A 19,393-nucleotide genomic window follows, 5' to 3' on the forward strand; every position below is an offset into this window, starting at 1 on the left:
TCCTGGTAACCAGATTTTATTTTGCATTGTATTTCATAGCATCGCATAAAAAAGGGTTTTAGAAACCCCGCGAAGCTGCGCCGTTTCCCTCTCGGCGCTTTCCACTGGGTGTCACTGCGGCCCCGCGCATGGCGCTGCGCAGGTGGAGGGAGCGGAGCCTGCCGGCAGGCACAGCCCGCGCCGCCGCGTCAAGGCTTTCGCTTTGGCTGCGCCCACGACTGGAAACGGGGTTGGCTGGTAACTGCTGAGCAAGGCTCCTGGCTGGTGTTCAGCTCTGAGACAGTCAGATATTTCTCCAGGCAGGTGCAAGAAGTTTGTTAGCTGGAAAAGGGATATTTTATTGAGGGAATCGTTTCCTTCTGCTGAGCAGAAGCACCCAGTTGGAGGAGTGTTGAATTTGCCCTTCTCAATCAGTTACTTTCTCRTTAGGAGGTTACACCTGGCACAGTGGGGTCCTTATTTTCTAAAGATCACGTGGATAACTTGTGTAGTATTTACTTTGCCATGTGGATATGATGAACTTTCCTACCTGCTAAGTGGCTAGATAGGTACATGAAATGCAGAAATCGGCAAGGACTAGACTGTGTCCAGCGGACTCAGATTAGGGATGTTCACTCTGCRCTTCCTCCACACGGAGGAAGCCTGCCAGTCTTTTTCCCTGTTTGACGTACATCCTGGCTTCCCTTTTACTTTAGAAAATCCTTGGGTCTGCTGTCTGTTTTTCCAGCTCCAGGCACCTGGATTCCTTATGGTCAGTGTTGGGTGAGGAAGAGGCACTCCCAGAGGATAAATCGGCTTGTAGGTGGGCAGAGGCCTCCTTTGGATGTGCCGTTCCTTCCCGCTGCTGCCGTGGGGAACCCTTGTGCCTGTCCTGAACTCGCTCCCTGCCTTCACGGATCACTTCTGAGGAACTGAGCAGAAGCAGAAAGTCTGGTCTCCAAGCCCCCGATCACACTGCACGATGAAGAGGAGACCGGTCCGGGGGAAAGCGTGCCTGGATCCCCAGCTGCTCGGTGCCAGGATGGTGGGAGCAACCCGAGAAGCCAGTGGTTCAGTCCGCCACGGTGGCTCTGAGCCTCGAAGGCAGCGGAGAAGAGAGAGTGAAGTCGCCCAGCCAGGCACGGAGAAGGTGCATCCCTGTTCACGTGACAGCGATGGAAATTCATTGCTTCATGACCAGACTTGCCAGACCACTTGGAAGCATATATATGGATTCATTTCGATTCCGAAAGCTCTCAAAGAAACAGCCTTCCCCTGAAGGCACGCTCACATGCACAGAGTCAAGCAGTTCGGCTAGTGGCAGTGCCAAGAGTTTTAGGAGAGTCCTTTGATAGATTCATCCCTCAGGACCTAAAAATTGAAAAATCAAGGCTATGAAATATCAGGGATTTTTTTAACACTTGGGCACAGCAATATTTCTGTATGCTGACATACCTGGTCGTGCTGTACGGTGTGCCCGCACAGTCRGGGGGTTTATTTCAACCCCCAGCTCTGGCCTGAAGTGCCAGCTTCAGGTTTCTTGGCAGCAACTCTTGCTTTTTTAGGTTCTGCAAGTCGCAACAAACCTGGTCCGGAAGAGTCATGACTTCCCCATAGGACAAGCAACAACCAACACTCAAACAGGGCCTCTCCTTCGAGTCCCAGCCAAGCCTGCAACCTCCCTGCTCCCACGAGTGCCTGAGAAAAGCGCAAGCACTGAGGCGTTCCCGGCGCGCTCAGAGCCGGCGGAAGCCGCGAAACCCAGAGCCCTGGTGCTGAGCAGGGCTGCGGGCCGGGGGTGCGCAGGTAACACCGACAGCACGTCCGTGCACCGGCATTGGCTGCCCCTCGCGCTGCCCGCTCTGAGCGGCCACTCCTCTGAGGACTGGCCTTGCTTGTGCGGTTCGGGAAATGAGATGCCGGTTTGCTTTTGTAGAAATGCCCCAGCGCATAACAGGTACGCTCCTTCCGGCTCTCCCCCACCCGGCTCTCTGGTGGTGACCGCTTTTTTAGGGTATCTACGTGGTTAAAAGTCCAGGCGCTAGCTTAAACCTCCTCTGCTGACGGCACGTTTGTGGTCAGCTGTCCCAGCACCGTGGACAGCTGGTGGTTTGCAGGGGCCCGGTTGTGCRCCTGAGCCCTCAGTTAAACTTATTTATTGGCTTTTGGACCTCAGCGAAGGGGTTTGTTTCTTCCTTGGAACAGCAGATGAACTGTCTGGGGGCTTCTGGCTTTGAATTTGTTAGACTGCTTGGGTCTTTTCTATCACTGTGCTTCAAAGAAGAGCAAAATAATTTACGTATTGATGTTTGTTTGTGGTTTTTCTAGTGGTATCAAATAGGCAGCAGCATCAATTCTGTAGCATCAAAATCATTTCTCAGTTAAATTTGCTGTCCTCTGCCAGCATGTGCCAAGGGACGATTCATCTCTGCAGGCGCAGGAGCAGAACGATGGYGTTAAGGCTACACACATTTTGTACACTTTTAAATGCCATAATTTTTAGCTTTGTCATTTTATGCTATGTTTAATCTGCTTTAGTGTTCTATAGTTTGGAGTTATTCAACTTAAAAGCTATTTTCTTTCAAAAGAAATAGTAACAAGATATTATTTTGAATCTTTATTCAGCTCTTAGTTGTAGTTTGAGACTGTAGTGTAAGCTGACTTTACAGAACTGGAGTCAATAGCAAGCTGTTGGCAGTGCAGTGCTGCTGTGCGATTCCCGGGTGTACTTTAACAGTAGTGATTTAATTACATTTCCCTCAGCAGGTGGTTCATAAGTCCTAGATCTGAAAGAGTAAAAAAGATAGATTGGTCTTTAATTATCCCAGCTGGAGCTCAGCTTTAATGCCAGCCATGTACCTGCTGAGGCTGCTGTTCTAAATACTTGCAGCATTTTAACCTTGTTACTGAAAGCCTGCAGGAAGAAATAGGGCAATGTACTAAAAACAGTCCGTAGGGCTCGTTTAGGGAATAGGGGAAGCCCCACCTGTTCACAGATTTTTTTTTTTTTTTTGAGAGGGAAAAAAAAAAGGCAAGCGTACATTTTGCATGACACGTACATTAGAAATTTCATGTGTTTTTTTTCCTCWTGGTAGTTAAACCTTTCCCTAGCAAAGTGCAGCTGGCAAGCATCCTCTTTTAAAGGTCATTATTAAAACAAACCTAAGCCCTTCATTTTCTATGGAAAAAGGTTTGTTCCCCAAAGGCCGAGCTAAGCCTTCCCACTGGCTTGTTTGGTTTGCTCCATTCATTTGTTTACTCTGCTGTTAATTAAAGAGTCTTAGCCCAGCATGTGCTTCTGCGAGTCTGAAATACGTGGAGAGGGCGAGTGGTTTTGCTAGTTTCTGGTATTAGCACCTTTCCGATGATAATTTGTTTCACTTCTCACAACTTTCGAAAAGAATTGGGTTTTTTTAGCCACTGAAAGTGAGGTTCTCTTTGTGAGGAAAGAGGGGTGATTAATGCTGCTGCAAGTCGTAGYGCAGGTGGGAACCGTTGCCTCCTGCTGCCGGGGCTCAGCCCACATCCCGCAGTAGGAAGCGAAGAGCGTGCGAGAAGTGGCTGTGACCAGCTCTTCTGTACTGACGTCTCGTTACGTCCGTGCTAGGTCCCAAACACCACCTGCATGGGCAAAAGAGTTTTTAACATTTCTGTACCTCGGGCGCCCGGGGGCATGTTGCTTTGGAGGAGAGCGTTGACTTTAATCGTGTTTTCCTGGGGTAGCTAATTCCGCCTTGTCACAAAGGAGGAGCGGGAGAAGCAATAAAACACCGAGCAGGGGGTAGGGGAGAGYGGTGGGAAAGGGCAGAAGGTGACCGCGAACGCCTGGCCGTGCCTTGGGCTGAGCTGCGCGGAGCCCGGACTGCCACGCGGGCACGTTAGCAAGCACTGCAAGGCGCCCGGCCGCGGGCAGGAGGGACGGGGGATCTCTGCTTCGGCCCCGTGCTGTATATCACTGATTTGGGGACCACCTTCCTGCTGCAGGTGGGTGTGAGTGTAGGAGCGGCTGTGCTAGGTCAGAGCAAAGAGCTGTTCTCTCGAGCASCTTGCGTCTGACAGTAACCTGTAGTGGATGCTTAGGGAAAAATTTAAAAATACCACGTGTATATAGCGAACTTTCCCAATCCACTTTCCAACCTCTGGCAAGTGAGAGACTTCTGAGCTCAAGGTTGCATTGATACTCTCATGTTGGTCTCCAGAAGCCTCCGAGATGTATATCCTTTTCCAAATTTGTCAAATTACTTGTATTTCTGATCTCTGAAGAATCACTGCCTTCCCCAGCTCGGTGTGTTGGGGGGGGGCTTCCTTCCGTTTCACTTCAACACCAYGGCCCAAATTTCACCTCGTAGCAGCTTGTTCTCACGTTGTGAACAGTAAATTACCATTTCCGATGCACATTCATGAGACCACCCCTGACTCTATGGAGTGTTTTTATTTTTCCCATTAACCACGTCTATGCCCAGCCCAAGGGTCCTGGTACGTTTAGTTGTTTCTGGCATGGGAGGAGTGCGTTCTTCCAGCAGTCCTTCCTGCTCTTCTCTGTGTCTTCCTGCTCCCGTCACATCCTTGTATTAAAAAGGAGTCAGAACTGCATGATGTATTCAAGACTGGAACCAAGGAAAAGACCATCTCCAGACTGCCCAGCAAACGTGCTGCCTTCAGTAGTAGTGTGGTAGCTGAGGGAGACCTAAGGAAGGGTTCGTGAGGAGGCCGTAGGGCTGGAAAAGGCAGACAAATCTTCAAGCACACGAGCCCTTCTTTAGCAGGCATGAAGTACAGGCATGAAAGCTTGCCTGTGTTATTAGACCAACTGGTASAGCTGGAAAATACACCCCGTCTGTTCTCAAACACGGCTCTTCATGTCTTGAGTGCACTTGCTGTGGAAGCGCTTTGTCTTGGGCCTGGCTGCCAGAAGAGGTTGTTGATGGAACTGACTATTTTGTCTCTTTTTAGCTTGTGAGTCAGAGACAACCGAGTGCTCTGGCCACGACTGCAGCTACCTTGCAGGTGGGGAATTTCTATTACGCTTAACCTGCGGCCCGCGCAGCACCCACGACCTGCTGTATCACAGCCTGTAGACTCTGCGGGAGTCAYGGTTGTCACTGCACGCTTCTACAGCAGCAAGCGCAGTGAATCCGTGACTAGTTTTGTGTCTGGATGCTGCCACAGAGCAATGTGAAATAGTAATAGCAATATTTGGTATTCACTTGTCTTATGCAGATGGGATACTGAAAAACTTTATGGACCTTTGTCTTTGATACGTTTAATAGAGAGAATAATGGATAGGATAGATTACTGTGGAGCAATGCCTGTTCCCTTGTTCCCATAAAACGCCCTATAAATTTACAGATCCGTGCAAATGTTTCGTAACGCCACTGCCCAGGCTGTTGCGGTACGTGAACCGCTGCGCGCGCTCCAGCAGCACTGCAATGGAGCAGACGCCTGCAAAGCCCCGGCAAGGTCCCTGCCTCCTAACCACGCCGGCGTGCCGCGGGTGCGCTGGGCGAGGGGGCAGCCGGGCACAACCAGCGGCACCTGTAAATCGCTGGGGGCGGTGAGGGGTCCTGCGGAGAAAGGCACGGGAGGACGTGGACTCTCCCGACGCCTTTGCTTTCAGAGCTCTTCAGAGTTTCGTACGCTGCAGTTACAAATCTGCAGATTTTATTCAGTTTGTTGCTGTTGTCTGAAATCAAATGTAACCTACAAGAAATCTGCAGTTTGAAATGTCTGCAGCAGCTTATTAACAGCGTAGTTTGCCAGGAGCTCGGAGGGAAAGTGGTATTGCTGGGTGATGACCTAGTTGTTTGTAAATCTCTCTGTAGAAGAGGTTTAGTAATCTTAGGAGGACTATTAAAGTAATGCTTCTTATGTTTGTTTGAAGATGAGGAAACTTGGCCATTTAACTTCCCTTTTTTTTTTGAATGTATAAATTATTAACAAACCTGACCAGCTGGGAAAGTAAGCAGTGAAACTTTCTTAACAAGGTCATTCATTTAGTATGGCAAAGGACTCCAGAGTAAGTCAAGTGACTGCGGTGGCAAAAGGTTTTGTGGGCTTGGGAGGGATGGAGGGGGAGGAAGGTTCAGGGAAATTAGTCTAGGCTTATCCCAGTGAAATAAGAGGAGAATACTTTATCTTTTAACCTTATGTCTTAAAGAAAAATAAAATACTGAAATTAGAGGCATCAGCAAAAGTTGAACAAACTGCTTAGAAATGAATGCATTACTTTATAAAAATACATTGTTTTTTTTCCCTTGCTCCATAGTTTTCTAATATAATAAGTGAAAACTGTGGAGTCTGGAGTCAGATTTTGGGTTCGGTTTGTGGTGGACCCCTACTTCTTTCATATCCACGTGAAACAGCTCTGTGCAATTCCAAAAATGGTTATTTTTGAAATGTTTGCAATCAGTTTGCTGTTTTCTTGGTGACTCTTGACAAGTGCATGATTGGATTGAGCAGCGGTGGTGTTTATCACATCTGGCAGGAAGCGCTGAGGTCTTCGTTGGAAGTCTCACCGTTAGCTGAATGTGAGCCCGCTGTGTCTGGGGAAGCTTTTGCCACTAGCGGCCGCCTTTTCCCGGTCCTCTGGACCATGCCGAGCTCGGTGGCTGATGCTGGAAACTCCTAGGTGCTTCTGCAGCTCTGTGAACAAATCCGGTGACGCRCACAGTTTAAGCCTTAGCCAGGCTGCCTCTGGACGTTTAAAACATGACAGCCTCAGAAGCGAGAAGCAAGCCAGTTAGAGCTAACGAATTCCTACAGGGAACCACGTTTAAATGCAGAAGTCGTCCCCTATCGCTTGTGACAACTCCAAGGGGTCACTCGTGTGCGAAAGCAGCGTGCGTTCAAACGTCCCCTGGCAGCTCTGCAGTGACGCTGGGGGCTGCGGCGCGCGAGTGCCCGTTCCCGCGAGCAGGCAGCCGGCTCGGCCCCGAGGTCCTGCAGGACGCGTGGCCAGGTGCCCTCTGCTCCTGGGGACTGTTGTCAGTAATGTGTCTGCTGGCTCTGCAGCTTCCTCAGGCTCGGACTTGGAATGCTGGAGGTGTCGCCGTTGTCAGACTGAATTGCTTGGGGTAGCTCTGCAAGGAATCTGCAAGTTGTGTTTGTCTGTCTTTTTTTTTTTTTTTTTGATCTGTACATTGAGAATCCAGTTCTTGCAATGACAGTGTTGGTCGTAACCTACGTGACTTGAAATGCTCTTTTTCAGAAGACCTCCTGAGGGATGGAGATGCAATGATAAAGTCGTAGATCATCTGGTTTAACTCTGTGTGTGAAAGCAGGATCCAACACTCTTGGTTCATCCCTGGCAGATATGGAGAGACTATTTTGACATATATCCTTTGTGCTGAGTCGGAAGGAGAAGGGAGAACAGAGTGAAAATTTCTCTTTCCCTGAGTTCTGGCTCTGTGTTTGTATTTCCATTCTGATCAAAACTAAACCCCCAGAAGGTAGGTTCTTCCTATTTCTTACTTTCTTTGCAGAGCAAACTTTCAAAAGTGGCCAGTAGTCTCATATCTGTTATCTTTTCTTAGTGGTACTGTGTAAACATAAAGAATTCCTTTTAAATGAGAATTACCTCTCTTACTATTTCAGTTCCAGGTAATAAAGGCCCTGATCTGTATTTGCAATCTCCCATTTGGTGCACGTGAACTTGCTTCCCACCAGGAGCAAGGTCACTTTTCTCTGTTGCTCGTACCCTCCCTGTGGTGCTGGAGTGGAATTGCGATTGCACGGCAGGACCCTCCTTCAGAAAGGTGTATCCCCATGCACCGTGTCCGCAGCCCTCCCTTGGGCCGCGGCTAGGCTCTGCGACGTTTTCCAGAGCCGTGGCTCGCCTGGGGAGTACCTTTGCGGGGCGTGCTGGGGACGGTCCGGGAGAAGGAGCTGCAGAGCTGGATGAGAGGGGGGAGGGGGATGTTGTAGCTGCTACCGCCTGCAGGGAGTTAGTGCCTTGTGCTGCTCTGCACCGAGCTGCTCATCAGCCCAGAGCCGCCTCCTGCAGTGGCCACCGGGGCTGGTTTTCCCAAGGGAGCAGGAGTTGCCCTCATCTTCTAGAGCGCGGCAGGAGAGGGTGCTCGCGGCTCTCTCCCAAAGGAGGTACGGCACGGTGTCCTGGGGTGGGAGGCCATCGTTTCTGCGTTGCCTGAGGACTCAGACTTGCGTGTTCCCCCTCCCCGGCAGATGCGCCCTCCACCCGGATGGAGGCTTTTACAGGCAACCGCTTTACCGAAAAGAAACCACAGCTGCTTAGACCAGAGAGAGGCCCCGAGAAGCAGGGGGATTAGGTAGCTCTGACGACGGTGGTGCCTGGAAGAATAATCCTGTTGCCATTTATAAAACTGCAAAACTACAAGGAGTGAGTGGCTTGAGGGCAATTTTTCTTCCATTAAATATGGAAATAGCCTTATAAATGAGGGTCCAACTCAGACGTTTGTACGTTAAGCAGAACTCTGTCACCGTCTTGCCTAAGCGAGGGCCAGGATTAAGCAAGGAAGAGCAGATCCAAGTGTTCAGGTTTCTGGTTTCCTATTGCAATCAATTGCTTTCAGTGGGAAGGAGTCTCAATACTTTTTTGAGATTTGGACTTGAATGCATTACTGAAYTTGGGCAGGATAGGCTGCAGTTACAGTTTTTGTATGGTGGAAGGAGACTGTTGCAGCAAACCAGTCGTTTCTCTATTCAGCTCTAATGTCATGGCAGTAAATGCAGGAAGCTTTGAACAAGAAAGGCAAAAGCTGTATCCTTTTAGACTTCCTCTGTAGGAACTGTAGTTTGACAATTAGCTTTGCTATAAGTAAGTTCACCAAATTATCAGATTAAATGCCCCCCAAATGAATAATGTCATTTGCAACGTGTCTTGTGGGAGTTTAGTAACAAAAGTCTCCTATTGTGCCTCTAAATATGCCAATAGCGCTGTGAAGTGCCGCCTGCTTGTTGTTACTCCTTGGCCCTGGCTCGTAAGCTCGTGTTTTGGACGTGCAGGTCTCTTGGCTCAGTTCACCAAGCAGCAGCGTCACAAACTCGTGCGAGAGAGGCCGAGGAGCTTCGGCCGGGCCCTCGGTGCCGGTGCGCAGGCGCACGAAGGCCGGGGCTCCCGCGGCCACTGCAGAGCGCTGGCGCTCGCCGCGGCACGGGGGAAACCTCGGCTCCTGGCGCCGGCCCGCGCGTGATGCTGTGGCACCGAGCGCTGTGACGTAGGTCTGACCTTGCAAATTCAGATCGCCTAATCCATGACCCTGCCCACCGCCTGTCTCGGGGCATGGGCTGATTCTGCCCGTTTTATAGAATCCTCGTGGCTGTGGTGAAGCAGGCGACGCGTTCCTCGCTTGCCCGGGGTCGCGCGAGCCGTGCTGGCCGCCGGTCGCGGCCCTGCCTCGGCCAGGGCCTGCTCTTCTGGCTCATGCTACCTAAGGGCTTACGTAGGAGGTGGTTAATTTACCACGTCTTTTCACTTGAATTCCATGGAGTGTTTTCACTTTGTTTGTATTTTACAAATAATGAAATACATTTCACGTATACCTCCCACCAACACTTACGACGAGAAACGTACCTCAAATAGCCTACCCTGCCCTGGCAATAAAGCTGAACGTCTGTATATTAATTCTTTATAAACAGATTTATGACTATTTCCAGATAAATATGTTTATTTTGTGTCAGTCARCTTTCCTGCTTCTCTCGAGTAGTTTGCAGATTGAATCACTAAACATCCCATTAAAAGGTATTTTAATATCTGGGTAATACAAATATTAACAAATCGGGGTGTGTACCCTGTGCGCTTGCTATGAGATATTGTATCTCCATGATTTGCAATCACTTGACTATAATATGATATTATACACGCTGGCTCTAGATTAGTAACTGGGAGTTAACGATTAGCTTTGCAGTAATTAAATTCACCAAATTGTCAGGTTAAAGTCCCCAAAATATGAATAATGTAATTTTACGTGCGCAAATGACATTAGGCAGTTTGCTAATTTGCAACTGTCTCCTGATGCCGRTGCACATGACGTTTCAGGCCCCTGTGCATCTCCCTTTCCTCCTCACGGCTGAGGCGTGCAAGGACTTTGCACCTCCCGAAACAACCGCTGCTCCCTGGGCTTGTCGGCCGTTGCYGCACGGGGTTCGGCAGCCAGCAGTGCCGGGAGACGCCAGGGCTCCTGCGGGGCCGGAGCGGCTCGTGCCGGTGTCCGAGAGCAGGGGCTCAGGCGGCTGGGCCAGCTCCGGTGCTCGCCGGCGCGGCACAGGCTTCTCCGCGCGTTTCTGCAGGCGCGTTGCGGTCCCGACCGGCGGCGCCTCGGCYGTCCGGCCCCGCGGTCGCTAGCTCCGTCTGCCAGCTGTCCTGCCGTGACTCACGCCTTGGCTTTGTTCCCTATGGCTTCTTCATGCGTGACTTAACTGCGGGCTGGAGCGCAGCCTYGCAGTGCTGCAGGATGAGCTGCTTTCGTGCAACTGCTCCTTCCTAGCTTCCTTCCTCCTGGCCTGCGGACAGCGCTGATTTTCAGCTCTGCTTATCCTGAGCGGCAGGGAAAGGGTCTGTATTTACCAAATGGAAGAGTGTTCGTTTAAGGCTGCATCATAAAGGGAACAGTGGAAACTGCTTTGCAGGGGAAAAATCCTGTTGACTCTTTTTTTTTTTTTTTTTTTTCCCCTTTTTGCTTTTGTGTTGGTTCCCTTCCATGGGCTCTGAACACTGAACAACGTGCCGGGCAGGCCATAGCTGACCCCGCTGGGCCGCAGTGGGGATTTTCTGGAACCCTGTTTGTGTAATACGGATCTGATTGCATCCGTTGTGAGCGTGCAGGCGTGCCTGGCGGAGCAGCAGTCCCAGGTGCAGGGCTTTCCGGAGCAGCCTGGAAAGGACCCAGGCTYGCTCCGGCAGCGGGACCGAAACAAGCACGTAAATCTTTTTCACAGTCGTACTACGCTGTGCTTTGAAGCCAAATTGGTTTCGTGTCCCTTCTCGTTCCGCTGTAGCAGCGCACTGCGCGTTGCATCCTGGACTTTTCATGGACCACGCGTCCGGGTTCGGAGCAAACATTGCCGCCAGACGTTGTCCGTCGGGCCAAGTTTTGCTCTCTAGCATAGCACAGTGATTAGTCAGCTCCGTCTTCCCGGTCCGCAGTGCTGCGGAGGTCCTTTCTGCTCACATTTCACTGGCTTTGCTGCAGCTTTGTTCACGGTAGCTGCAGGCAGAAGCCTTTGACGGAAACGTTCAGGGGAGTGGACAGTGCATGCTTTAAATGCGATGTGTTCCTGAAATGCCCCAAATGCGTCGTCTGCTGCAGAACCCTCGCCCGGGGTTGTGATCTTCCAACCAGCACAAGTTTTTAAGATTCAAAAATTATAAAAGAACTTCTGTCGTTTGTCCTGAAATCGGTCGTTGGGGCTGTATGCATCACTGACATGAGCTCTGTGCCTCGTTCTTTTCTCCTCCTCCTCTCAGACGCAAACAYGAGCGTGCTAGAAAAGTAGGACACTGAGCTCAGCAGTCGCCGGGGTGACTGTTAAACAGCCGTTAGATTCATCGAGATTAGAGAGATTCATGAATCTGTTTTTAATATCTGTTCCAGGAAATGAGTTTCAAATGATGCCTAATATCAATTATTAATGTCCCTCCTACCTGCTCCTGAGCAAGAGGCGTTACTTGGCGTTTTCCAGTTACTCCGGCCAAAACCCTTGTAAGGGTTTTGGCTCCCGTGCCCCGCTGCGGCTCTCTCCCAGCGTTTCTCTGCCGGTTTTGTGGGGCGCCGGTGCCGGCGCGGCCGTCCTGGCGCTCCGCTCCCCGCCGCTTGCTGCAGCGCGAGGGTGCTGCCGCTCACCTAGCGGGGCAAAGCAGCAGCTTCCAGCGCTCGTGGTTCACCGCTGAGACTTTGCAAGAGGAACAGACATTAGCTGTGAGTCGTAAAGGCTTGAGATAGGTATTACCAGCAATGCCATGTGCAGTGCATCTCTCACAAGGTGATTAGCAAGAAGGTTTTCGTTGCTGACCCCGCTTTATAGACGAGGAAGTTGAGGCACTGGGCAGCAAAGCGATCCGCCCGAGTTTTCCTCGTCAGAAATGAGTAGACTTCTGGCCTCTCAAGTCCGTGCTCTGCTGGTTGGAGCCTCTGGCGGGAACATGCTGCAGCGCTGCTGGAGCCAAAGAGCAGCGGGCAGCACCTGTAAGGGAACCGAATGCGAGTCGTCCGTCCCCTGAGCCTCGCGGGGGCTTACGGGTTAAAAGCTGCACCAGAAAGCACCTGTATTTTATGTAACATCCTAGATGGCACTAAGACAGGTCACTCTGAGAAGAACAAATATCAGTAATATTAGGTAATTACAGGACATTGCAATTATACCGGAATCAGGGAGTGCAGTATGGTTAAAGACTCAGGGCACCAAGGGCGCTCAGGGAACTGTAACCCTCTTGCACTGTCTCTGCACAAAATGCATAGCGTGTAAAGTGTTTTACTGCCTGAGAGGCTGTATTAGACTAAAGTCACATTTAAAGATGACTTTAGCGAGTGTGAGATTGGAATAATGTTTTCTTCAAATAAGCCAGTATTGTCGCAGAAGCAGTACAAACTCTCTTTTTGAGCATAAACTCTTTTTTTCATCTGTTTAGATGTACTGTAGGCCAGGTGGCGCCTGCCAAGACTGTTCGTTCAGGTGATAGCCCGCTCCCAATCGGAAAGGTTTTCCGAATCCAGCTGAAAGGGGCATGGGGCCTTCGGAGGCACCGAATCCCCCCGAGGGAGTGGCGTGATCGCTGAGTGGCAGCTGCCTGATTTCCGGGAGTCGCTGGGGTTTGTGGCCGCTCTGCGGGGTGACGTGCCGGCTGCCGGAGCGGATCCTGCGGCCCGCGGCGGGCAGTGCGGTCCCTGAAATCGGAGGGGCGGCGCACATCCTCCAGGAGCAGCCGGGTGGCCGGCGGGGCCGCTGCGTCCTCCTGCGCTCAGGGYGTTGCTGACCCGAACCAGGGCCGAGCAGCGGTTCGGGTGCAGGAAAGCAGCGCAAACGCCGCGTGTCTCCGAAGGGACTGACTCACGGGCGCGCAGCTGGACGCTGGAACGTGGATGTGCCGAAGGAACCGCGCTCGGGCCCGTGTTGCAGAGAGGCTGAAGCAAAGCTGGCCAGGGATGAACGTGCCAGTGGGATCAAAGCCGGCATTCAGCCATTTGCTTGTGGCTGCGCGGAGGGGTCCTCCTGGCCGGGCTGAGTCAGAGGTGGCTTTCGGGCAGCTTGGCCGTCTCCCTTGGCTGAGCGTGCTCCCACACACGTGATCTCTGCTAACGGCTCCTTCTGGGGGCTGGGAACGCGCCTCTCTGCGCCCGGCTCCCAGCGAAACCCCTGCCGCCCTGGCCTGGGCTCAGCCAGGGCCGTTAACCGCCYGCAGGCGCGCGCGGCCCCAGACCGCCCACATGCTCTCGCTGCGAGCCGGGGGCCGAGCCACAGCGGCGTCGGGAGCGTCGCAGGCGCCTTGCGGAAAGCCGCCAGCCGAGCGCGGCGGAGGGCGTCCTCCTCCTCGCTGGGCTGCCTCCGGACCCCGGGCCGCAAAAGCTGTGCCGTGAGCGATGCGTTGAATTTTTACCCCGAGAAGGAAAGTCCCAGCGTTGCTCTTTTTTTTTTGCTACACCACCATATATGGCCATATGGGAGAAGACAACAGCTGAGAGTATCTCTCTGAACTTTGGCTGATTTTTTTTCCCCTTTTTTTTTCTTTTTTTTCCCCTCCCACACGTTGTAAAGCTGCTCCTCGGCGCTGGAGAAGCGGAGCACAACCTCGCCAGATCCGGGCAGAGGAAGCCAGCAGGGCAGGGCTCGCTCCGCTGATATTTCCCACAGTGGGTGGCCCCCGTCGCTGCCCTTCCTTCCTCCTCTTGGTGCAACGGGTTGGGCAAAGGTTGTCGTAATTAGGCTGTAAAATGCTCCCCGGCCTGCGTGGGGGGGCCGGCGGGGTGGTTCCTGCGCGGCACCRGGGCCGCGGCGCGGACGTCCTGTGCGGCAGCAAGCAGACCCCAAATCTGTGAGCGTGCTGCAGCTTTCAGAGAAGCAGCCATAAAGCGCTCTTGGGGAAGCGTACGAGTAGATAAATGTATATCGCATATTAATGTGTGGAGGATTGAGGGGAAAAAAGATACATAATAGCTTGATACAGTTTTTCTGGAGAGCGTTTTGGTTGCAGGCTCTCGGTTGTCAAGCTGATTCTGAGCTAACAACTCTAGGTARAATAACAAAAAGCACTTTTTACAGTGTATTACTGTTGCCTCTTTACATACAAACAGTTTAACATGCTGTGCCACTTTTCAGAAAAGTAACCAATTGTCTTTCGTAACAGAGCTTCAAGATTTAATTGAAAATGTCTGGCAAAACGGCTAACACGACAAATAACATAGCGCAGGCCCGGAGGACTGTTCAGCAGCTGAGAATAGAAGCCTCCATAGAAAGAATAAAGGTGAGAACACGTTCTTCCGTGTCTTTCCCCCCCTGCTTCCCCCCCCCAGCTATGGCACGTTACAGTAAGGGAGTGTGTGTGTGCCCGTGCACGCGCACACACATTGCARCGTTTTCACATCACATGGGGTATTTTGGCACTTGGCAGTTCTGTTGCAGCACTGCAAGTCTAAATAAAACTAATCCTTGTGGTTGCTTAAAAGAAGTATCCTCAAGGAGTTAGGTATCTTGGGGACTGGTAGAAGAACCAAAGGGAAATACGAAGTGCAAATCAAATGTGTGCAATGAGAAGCAGGTATGTGTTTCCAGTTTTGTGCATGTTATGTATGTGTTTGGATGGCTAAAATTTGCATCTGCAAGGAACTTGAACATGTATGGGCTTTGTGAAAAAGGAAGATAGTTGAAACTGGATTCCTTTAATTTATGGCAGAAAAGAAGCCAAACTTTTTTTCTGTCTAGAAGGGCTAAGAAATTGGGTGTGTTGGTAGTATCGCCTGCTCAGATTATACTTGTTTGGCTCCTTAAATCGTTGTCCAGCCTCTTTTGAAGGCCGTCTAAACAAAGTTACAAAGTCACGCAGCAAAGGTACTTTTTCTTAGGTGTAGGTACTTTTTCTTAAGATTAGGGACGGTGTCGTGCAGAGGAAGGAGCTTATTTAGTGTTCTAGAAACTGAGTCAGCTGAGAATACTGGGGAATACTGAGAATAATGTATATTAACCCCAGTTTTAGAGATAAAAAGCTCTTGTTAGAAACCTCCTGTTTATTTTTAGTCTTTTGTCAAAGCCATAACAGAGGTGAACATTACCATTGCCTTTGCCTTGTGTCGCAGACTAACCCCAGGGTAGCTTGAAGAACAGGGCACTCAGATTCATCTTTTTTCCCCCTTTTTTTCCCTCTCTGTGGATAAAGCTAGCCCTCGGACAAAGCCCCTGAAATTTTGTCTTTTGTGGGAAGTGCGGTCTGGACCCAAGTAACACGATGATTTCCTAGCATCTCTCCCTACACACACAAAATCCTTGTATCTGCAGACAGCTCTGAGTCAATTTGATCGTAGTAGTAGTTATGGGGAAATACTTGGTCATTTTACTTCTTTTTTTTTTTGTTCTCTCTTCCTGTCTTYTGCAGGTGTCAAAAGCTTCAGCAGACCTAATGCTCTATTGTGAAGAACATGCCAAGAAAGATCCTTTGCTAATGGGCATACCTGCTTCTGAAAACCCTTTCAAGGATAAGAAAACATGCATTATATTATAGGAGAGCAGCAGCGCCTCCACAGCTCTGCCGAGCAAAGCAAGCCACAGGCAGATGTATAGAAAAATAATCTGTAAGGTACCCAGTATTAACTGTGTAAAACAGCTGTTCTTTTACCATGTGTATAAACGATTTCTTAAGCTTTTTTAAAGCAGTCCTTCTGTTCCATATCTTTATTAGGAAGCAAGATTTCAAAATGAATTAACTTCTTTCTTGTCAAGCGGAATGGGGTCTCTGGGACAAAGCCAGCGATGCTGCTGCGCTGGCTCTTAGGTGGTGAGGAGGAGTATGGCGAGGTGGGCGCTGTGTTTCTAGAAGATTATGTTTGAGTTTAGGTTTTTAAGTTACACAAACAAAGCCAAAGTTGCCTGAGCTTTGCTGACAGATGGGAAAGTCAGAGGTTTGGAATCCTGATTAAACTTTTTTTTTTTTTTTTTTTAATTATCCTTGTATGCAGCGAAGGCAGTATATACCTGTATTGCTAGTGTACTTATGTGTATTTATGCACATACACATTTTGAAGTGAATTATCTAGCAAAAGCTGCCTTGAAAATGGTTGTAGCAACTACTGGTAGACTCCAGAGATTTATGCCTCTGTCTTTGGTTATATTTGTTTGCTTCTCATGGTAGGGTTTTCTGAGTGTAAAACCTAAAGTGTCAAGAATTAGGTATCTGATGATTTATTTCTCTTTTTTAAGAGGGGTTGAAAAAGTAGAATTTTCAACTTCAAGTTTGCTACTCTAAATTTTCTTCTCTAATTGGAATCTGTGTCAGTATAAAAAAAAACAAACAACCTGTCAAAAGAATTACAGGCTGCAAACTAGTGTTTCACTTGCTCCGTGGCTAAGGTAGAGGTATGGTTCTGTCGCTCTCAGTCCCATTTATAGTTTGTGCAGGGATTCAGAATTTGGCTCTTTTAAGTTCCTTTTTAAAAGGGAAGAATGCCAAATYGTATCCAGATTGTGGTTATGCAGATATAATTGGCGGGCCTTTCCATCAAGTAAGTGATTTTATACATATGCATATCAAAAAGTCTTAGTGTGTGTGTGTATATATATATATAAACTTTAATGCAGTATTTATACAAACATTGCATATTAACAGAAAACTTTGAGGGGAGAGAAAATAATATTGACTTCAGATGGCTACAAATGTATTTTATCTTTCTCTGTAGCCAGTGATTCAGAAGCTGAAATTGTGATCTGCCATAACTGTGCATTTCTGTAATAGTATTTACAGAATTTATTAACCACTTGTAATTTACTGTCTTATGTTGCATATTTGTCATTTCTATATTAAATTATATACACACTGTTGATAATATATTGAGAAATTATATATTTTCTTTAACAAGCCTCTTAAACAGTTCAAAAATCTAAATACAAGACTGACAGTAAGAAAATTGTACGGCTTATTCTGTGCTGACATTCAAATTATTTTTATAATTAGACTATTTTTCTAGTGACATTTTCAAAACAATAATGTAGATTCACACTGATTTTATTTACTGTGTTTGAGTCTATCATTTTATGATGCATCATGTTAAAAATAGTAATTAACTTCATCTGGGTATGAAAGAATAACCATTCGGYGAAATCTCGCCGCGTTCCTAAAGTGTCAAAATGGGTATATGGGCTGTAGGAAGGTTAAATAACTTCCTGTCGTTGCCCAAACATCATTCTTCTATGAATCTGTTGTCCCCGTAGTAATCAGCACTTTTATTTAGTTAGAGCTCCCAAAAAAAGATAACCTGTGTAGATACAAAGATGATTTGAATATATAATTTTTTTCTCTATTGTTTGCCCCTAAATAAAGTGCGGTCTAGGTGCTGATTTATCGTCCAGCTATRTAACACTGGTCTGGCCGACACTTTTCCCCTAAATTGGAGCTTTGCAATCTCACGTTATTCCCGCTCGGTGTTCTAGATCAAAACAAAGCCCGAGGAGCTTAACGTCGTACTTCTAGTGCAGGGTCTCCGGCAGATTGGTCCCTTTTGCTCAGTTACTCCAGCGTGTAAAACTTACCAGCATTTCTCAAGCTGAAGTTTAGTGCCCCAGCTGTGATTTTAGTTTTGTCAGAACGCCTCCGCTGCAGGAGCTAGGAGCTAATCTGCCGCTGTAAAGCAGAGGCGCTTGTTGGCAGTTCGGGGGGCGGCGGGGAGGTTTCAGCATGGATTTCAGCAGACGCCGGACCTCGCACGAGATGGTTCGTGTACTGAGCGCGTGATCCATTAAAGCTGTGCCGCAAGGTAGGCCTATTTTTAAAGGAAAACCTAATGATTATTTTCCTCAGACCTATTTACTGTTAAGTGTATTTTTCTACTTTTTCGTGCAATTTTGACATCGTTACAGCATTGGGGCAAAATTTCTGTTGGCATCTATTTTGCTGGCTCTCATACATTTGAGCAATAAAAGGACGTGGTTGCATCTTTAGTTATAGATGTAGGTTTAAAAAGATTGTGCCAATTTTCTTTGAGATGCTTTCTCACTTTTAGGTAGAACACTTGAGAATGACAGCTAAAATAATAACATGAAAGTGGCTGCTGCTCATGACTTTTGTTGTATCGATTTTCAGGTAAACTATGTATTTTTAAATGCAATATGTAGGGGCACATGGAAGCTCAAGCAGTTACRTTTGTACGTAAGCATTGCTCTTTTGGTATAAATAACCTGAGGAAAGAAGAGGAATTGGAAAAATTTTAAAGAAATATGGACTTTCTAGTTAGGAAAGTGAAACAGGAGAAATGAAACTGTTTAAATTCACAGGCGTTGCACGTTTCGGGAATTAAGGGCTTCATCCTTTAAAGGGGGCTCTCGGCCAGGCTAGAAGCCCAGAATAGCTGTACCGCAGTGCTGCAACCTGGTGCTCTTCTGACCGATGCCTCTAATCTTCRTGTTATGTAAAGTGAATCTGATACTACTCCAGAATGTGTATTTGTACTTTTTTTCACCATAAACTGAGAAGCCAGCTTATTGTTTGTGTTTTTCTCTGGATTTTCTAATTTGACTCTTTAATACTGTGTTATATTGCCTTCGTATCTTAAGGTACGCGCGGACTGTATCGGTGCGCCTTGCCTTCGGCTGACGGTAGGCTTTGTGAACTGCTCGTGTTTTTACCTAATGCGCTTTGTACCCGTTGGGAGCAGGCCTCTTCTTGAACCTACGCGTTGGGGTTGTTGGAAATGCGTCTTGTGGCAATGAAAGAGAAGGCTGGCTGCTTGGAGAACCGACTTCACAGCTGGTGCTGTCGCCGCCCTGGGGCTCTGCAACTCGTCATTAAAGTATTACTGCTTTTCCTATTGTTTCAGCTTAGCGTCGTAGTTCGTTTCACTTTGCTTTCCTCGCGCTGGTGTGCGGAGCCCCTCTGAGCCGACTGCCCACGCCRTCCGTGTCGGCCAGCCAGGCGGTACTTCGCCCCCCAGCGCAGTGGAATCGAATCCTGACAGGGATGCAAGTAATTTTGAAGAGAATACTTGGTAACAATTTTGCAGGTTTTGTAGGCCAGATTGTCCGTCAGCAAGGTGCAAATCTGGGAGAGGGAGGAGCGGGAACCTGCGGCGGTACCTGAGCGGTGTGGTGCGCTCCAGGACGTTAACACGCTCAGGAAAGCAAAATCAAGAGAAAGAAAAGAAACCCCTCGCTGCGTCRTTTTAAAGAAAATTCTGGTCCTGTAGTGGGTGCGTCAAGCTGGGGCTCTGCCTCCGGGGTCAGCTTGCACCTTCACATTTCTCTT

At 48.8% G+C, this 19,393-nt stretch overlaps 1 protein-coding gene across 3 annotated transcripts in view; it reads left to right on the plus strand.

The window, feature by feature from the left end:
- GNG12 (G protein subunit gamma 12) overlaps positions 1–18,633 on the plus strand; it is a 32,571-nt gene extending 13,938 nt beyond the window's left edge. Inside the window, exons 4-6 of one of the 3 annotated variants that reach the window (XM_026074565.1) lie at positions 7,187–7,427; positions 14,297–14,413; positions 15,539–18,633. In XM_026074565.1, coding sequence (XP_025930350.1) covers positions 14,318–14,413; positions 15,539–15,664 — 222 coding nt within the window. In that variant the 5' untranslated portion in view covers positions 7,187–7,427; positions 14,297–14,317 and the 3' untranslated portion in view covers positions 15,665–18,633. Of the gene's footprint in view, positions 1–7,186; positions 7,428–13,933; positions 14,184–14,296; positions 14,414–15,538 lie in introns of those variants that run through there. The other 2 variants (XM_026074566.1, XM_026074564.1) reach the window with 2 other exon arrangements.
- The last annotated feature ends 760 nt before the right edge of the window (positions 18,634–19,393 follow it).

This window comes from Apteryx rowi, unplaced genomic scaffold, assembly GCF_003343035.1.
Source record: "Apteryx rowi isolate R43461 unplaced genomic scaffold, aptRow1 scaffold_39, whole genome shotgun sequence".
Lineage (NCBI taxonomy): Eukaryota > Metazoa > Chordata > Aves > Apterygiformes > Apterygidae > Apteryx > Apteryx rowi.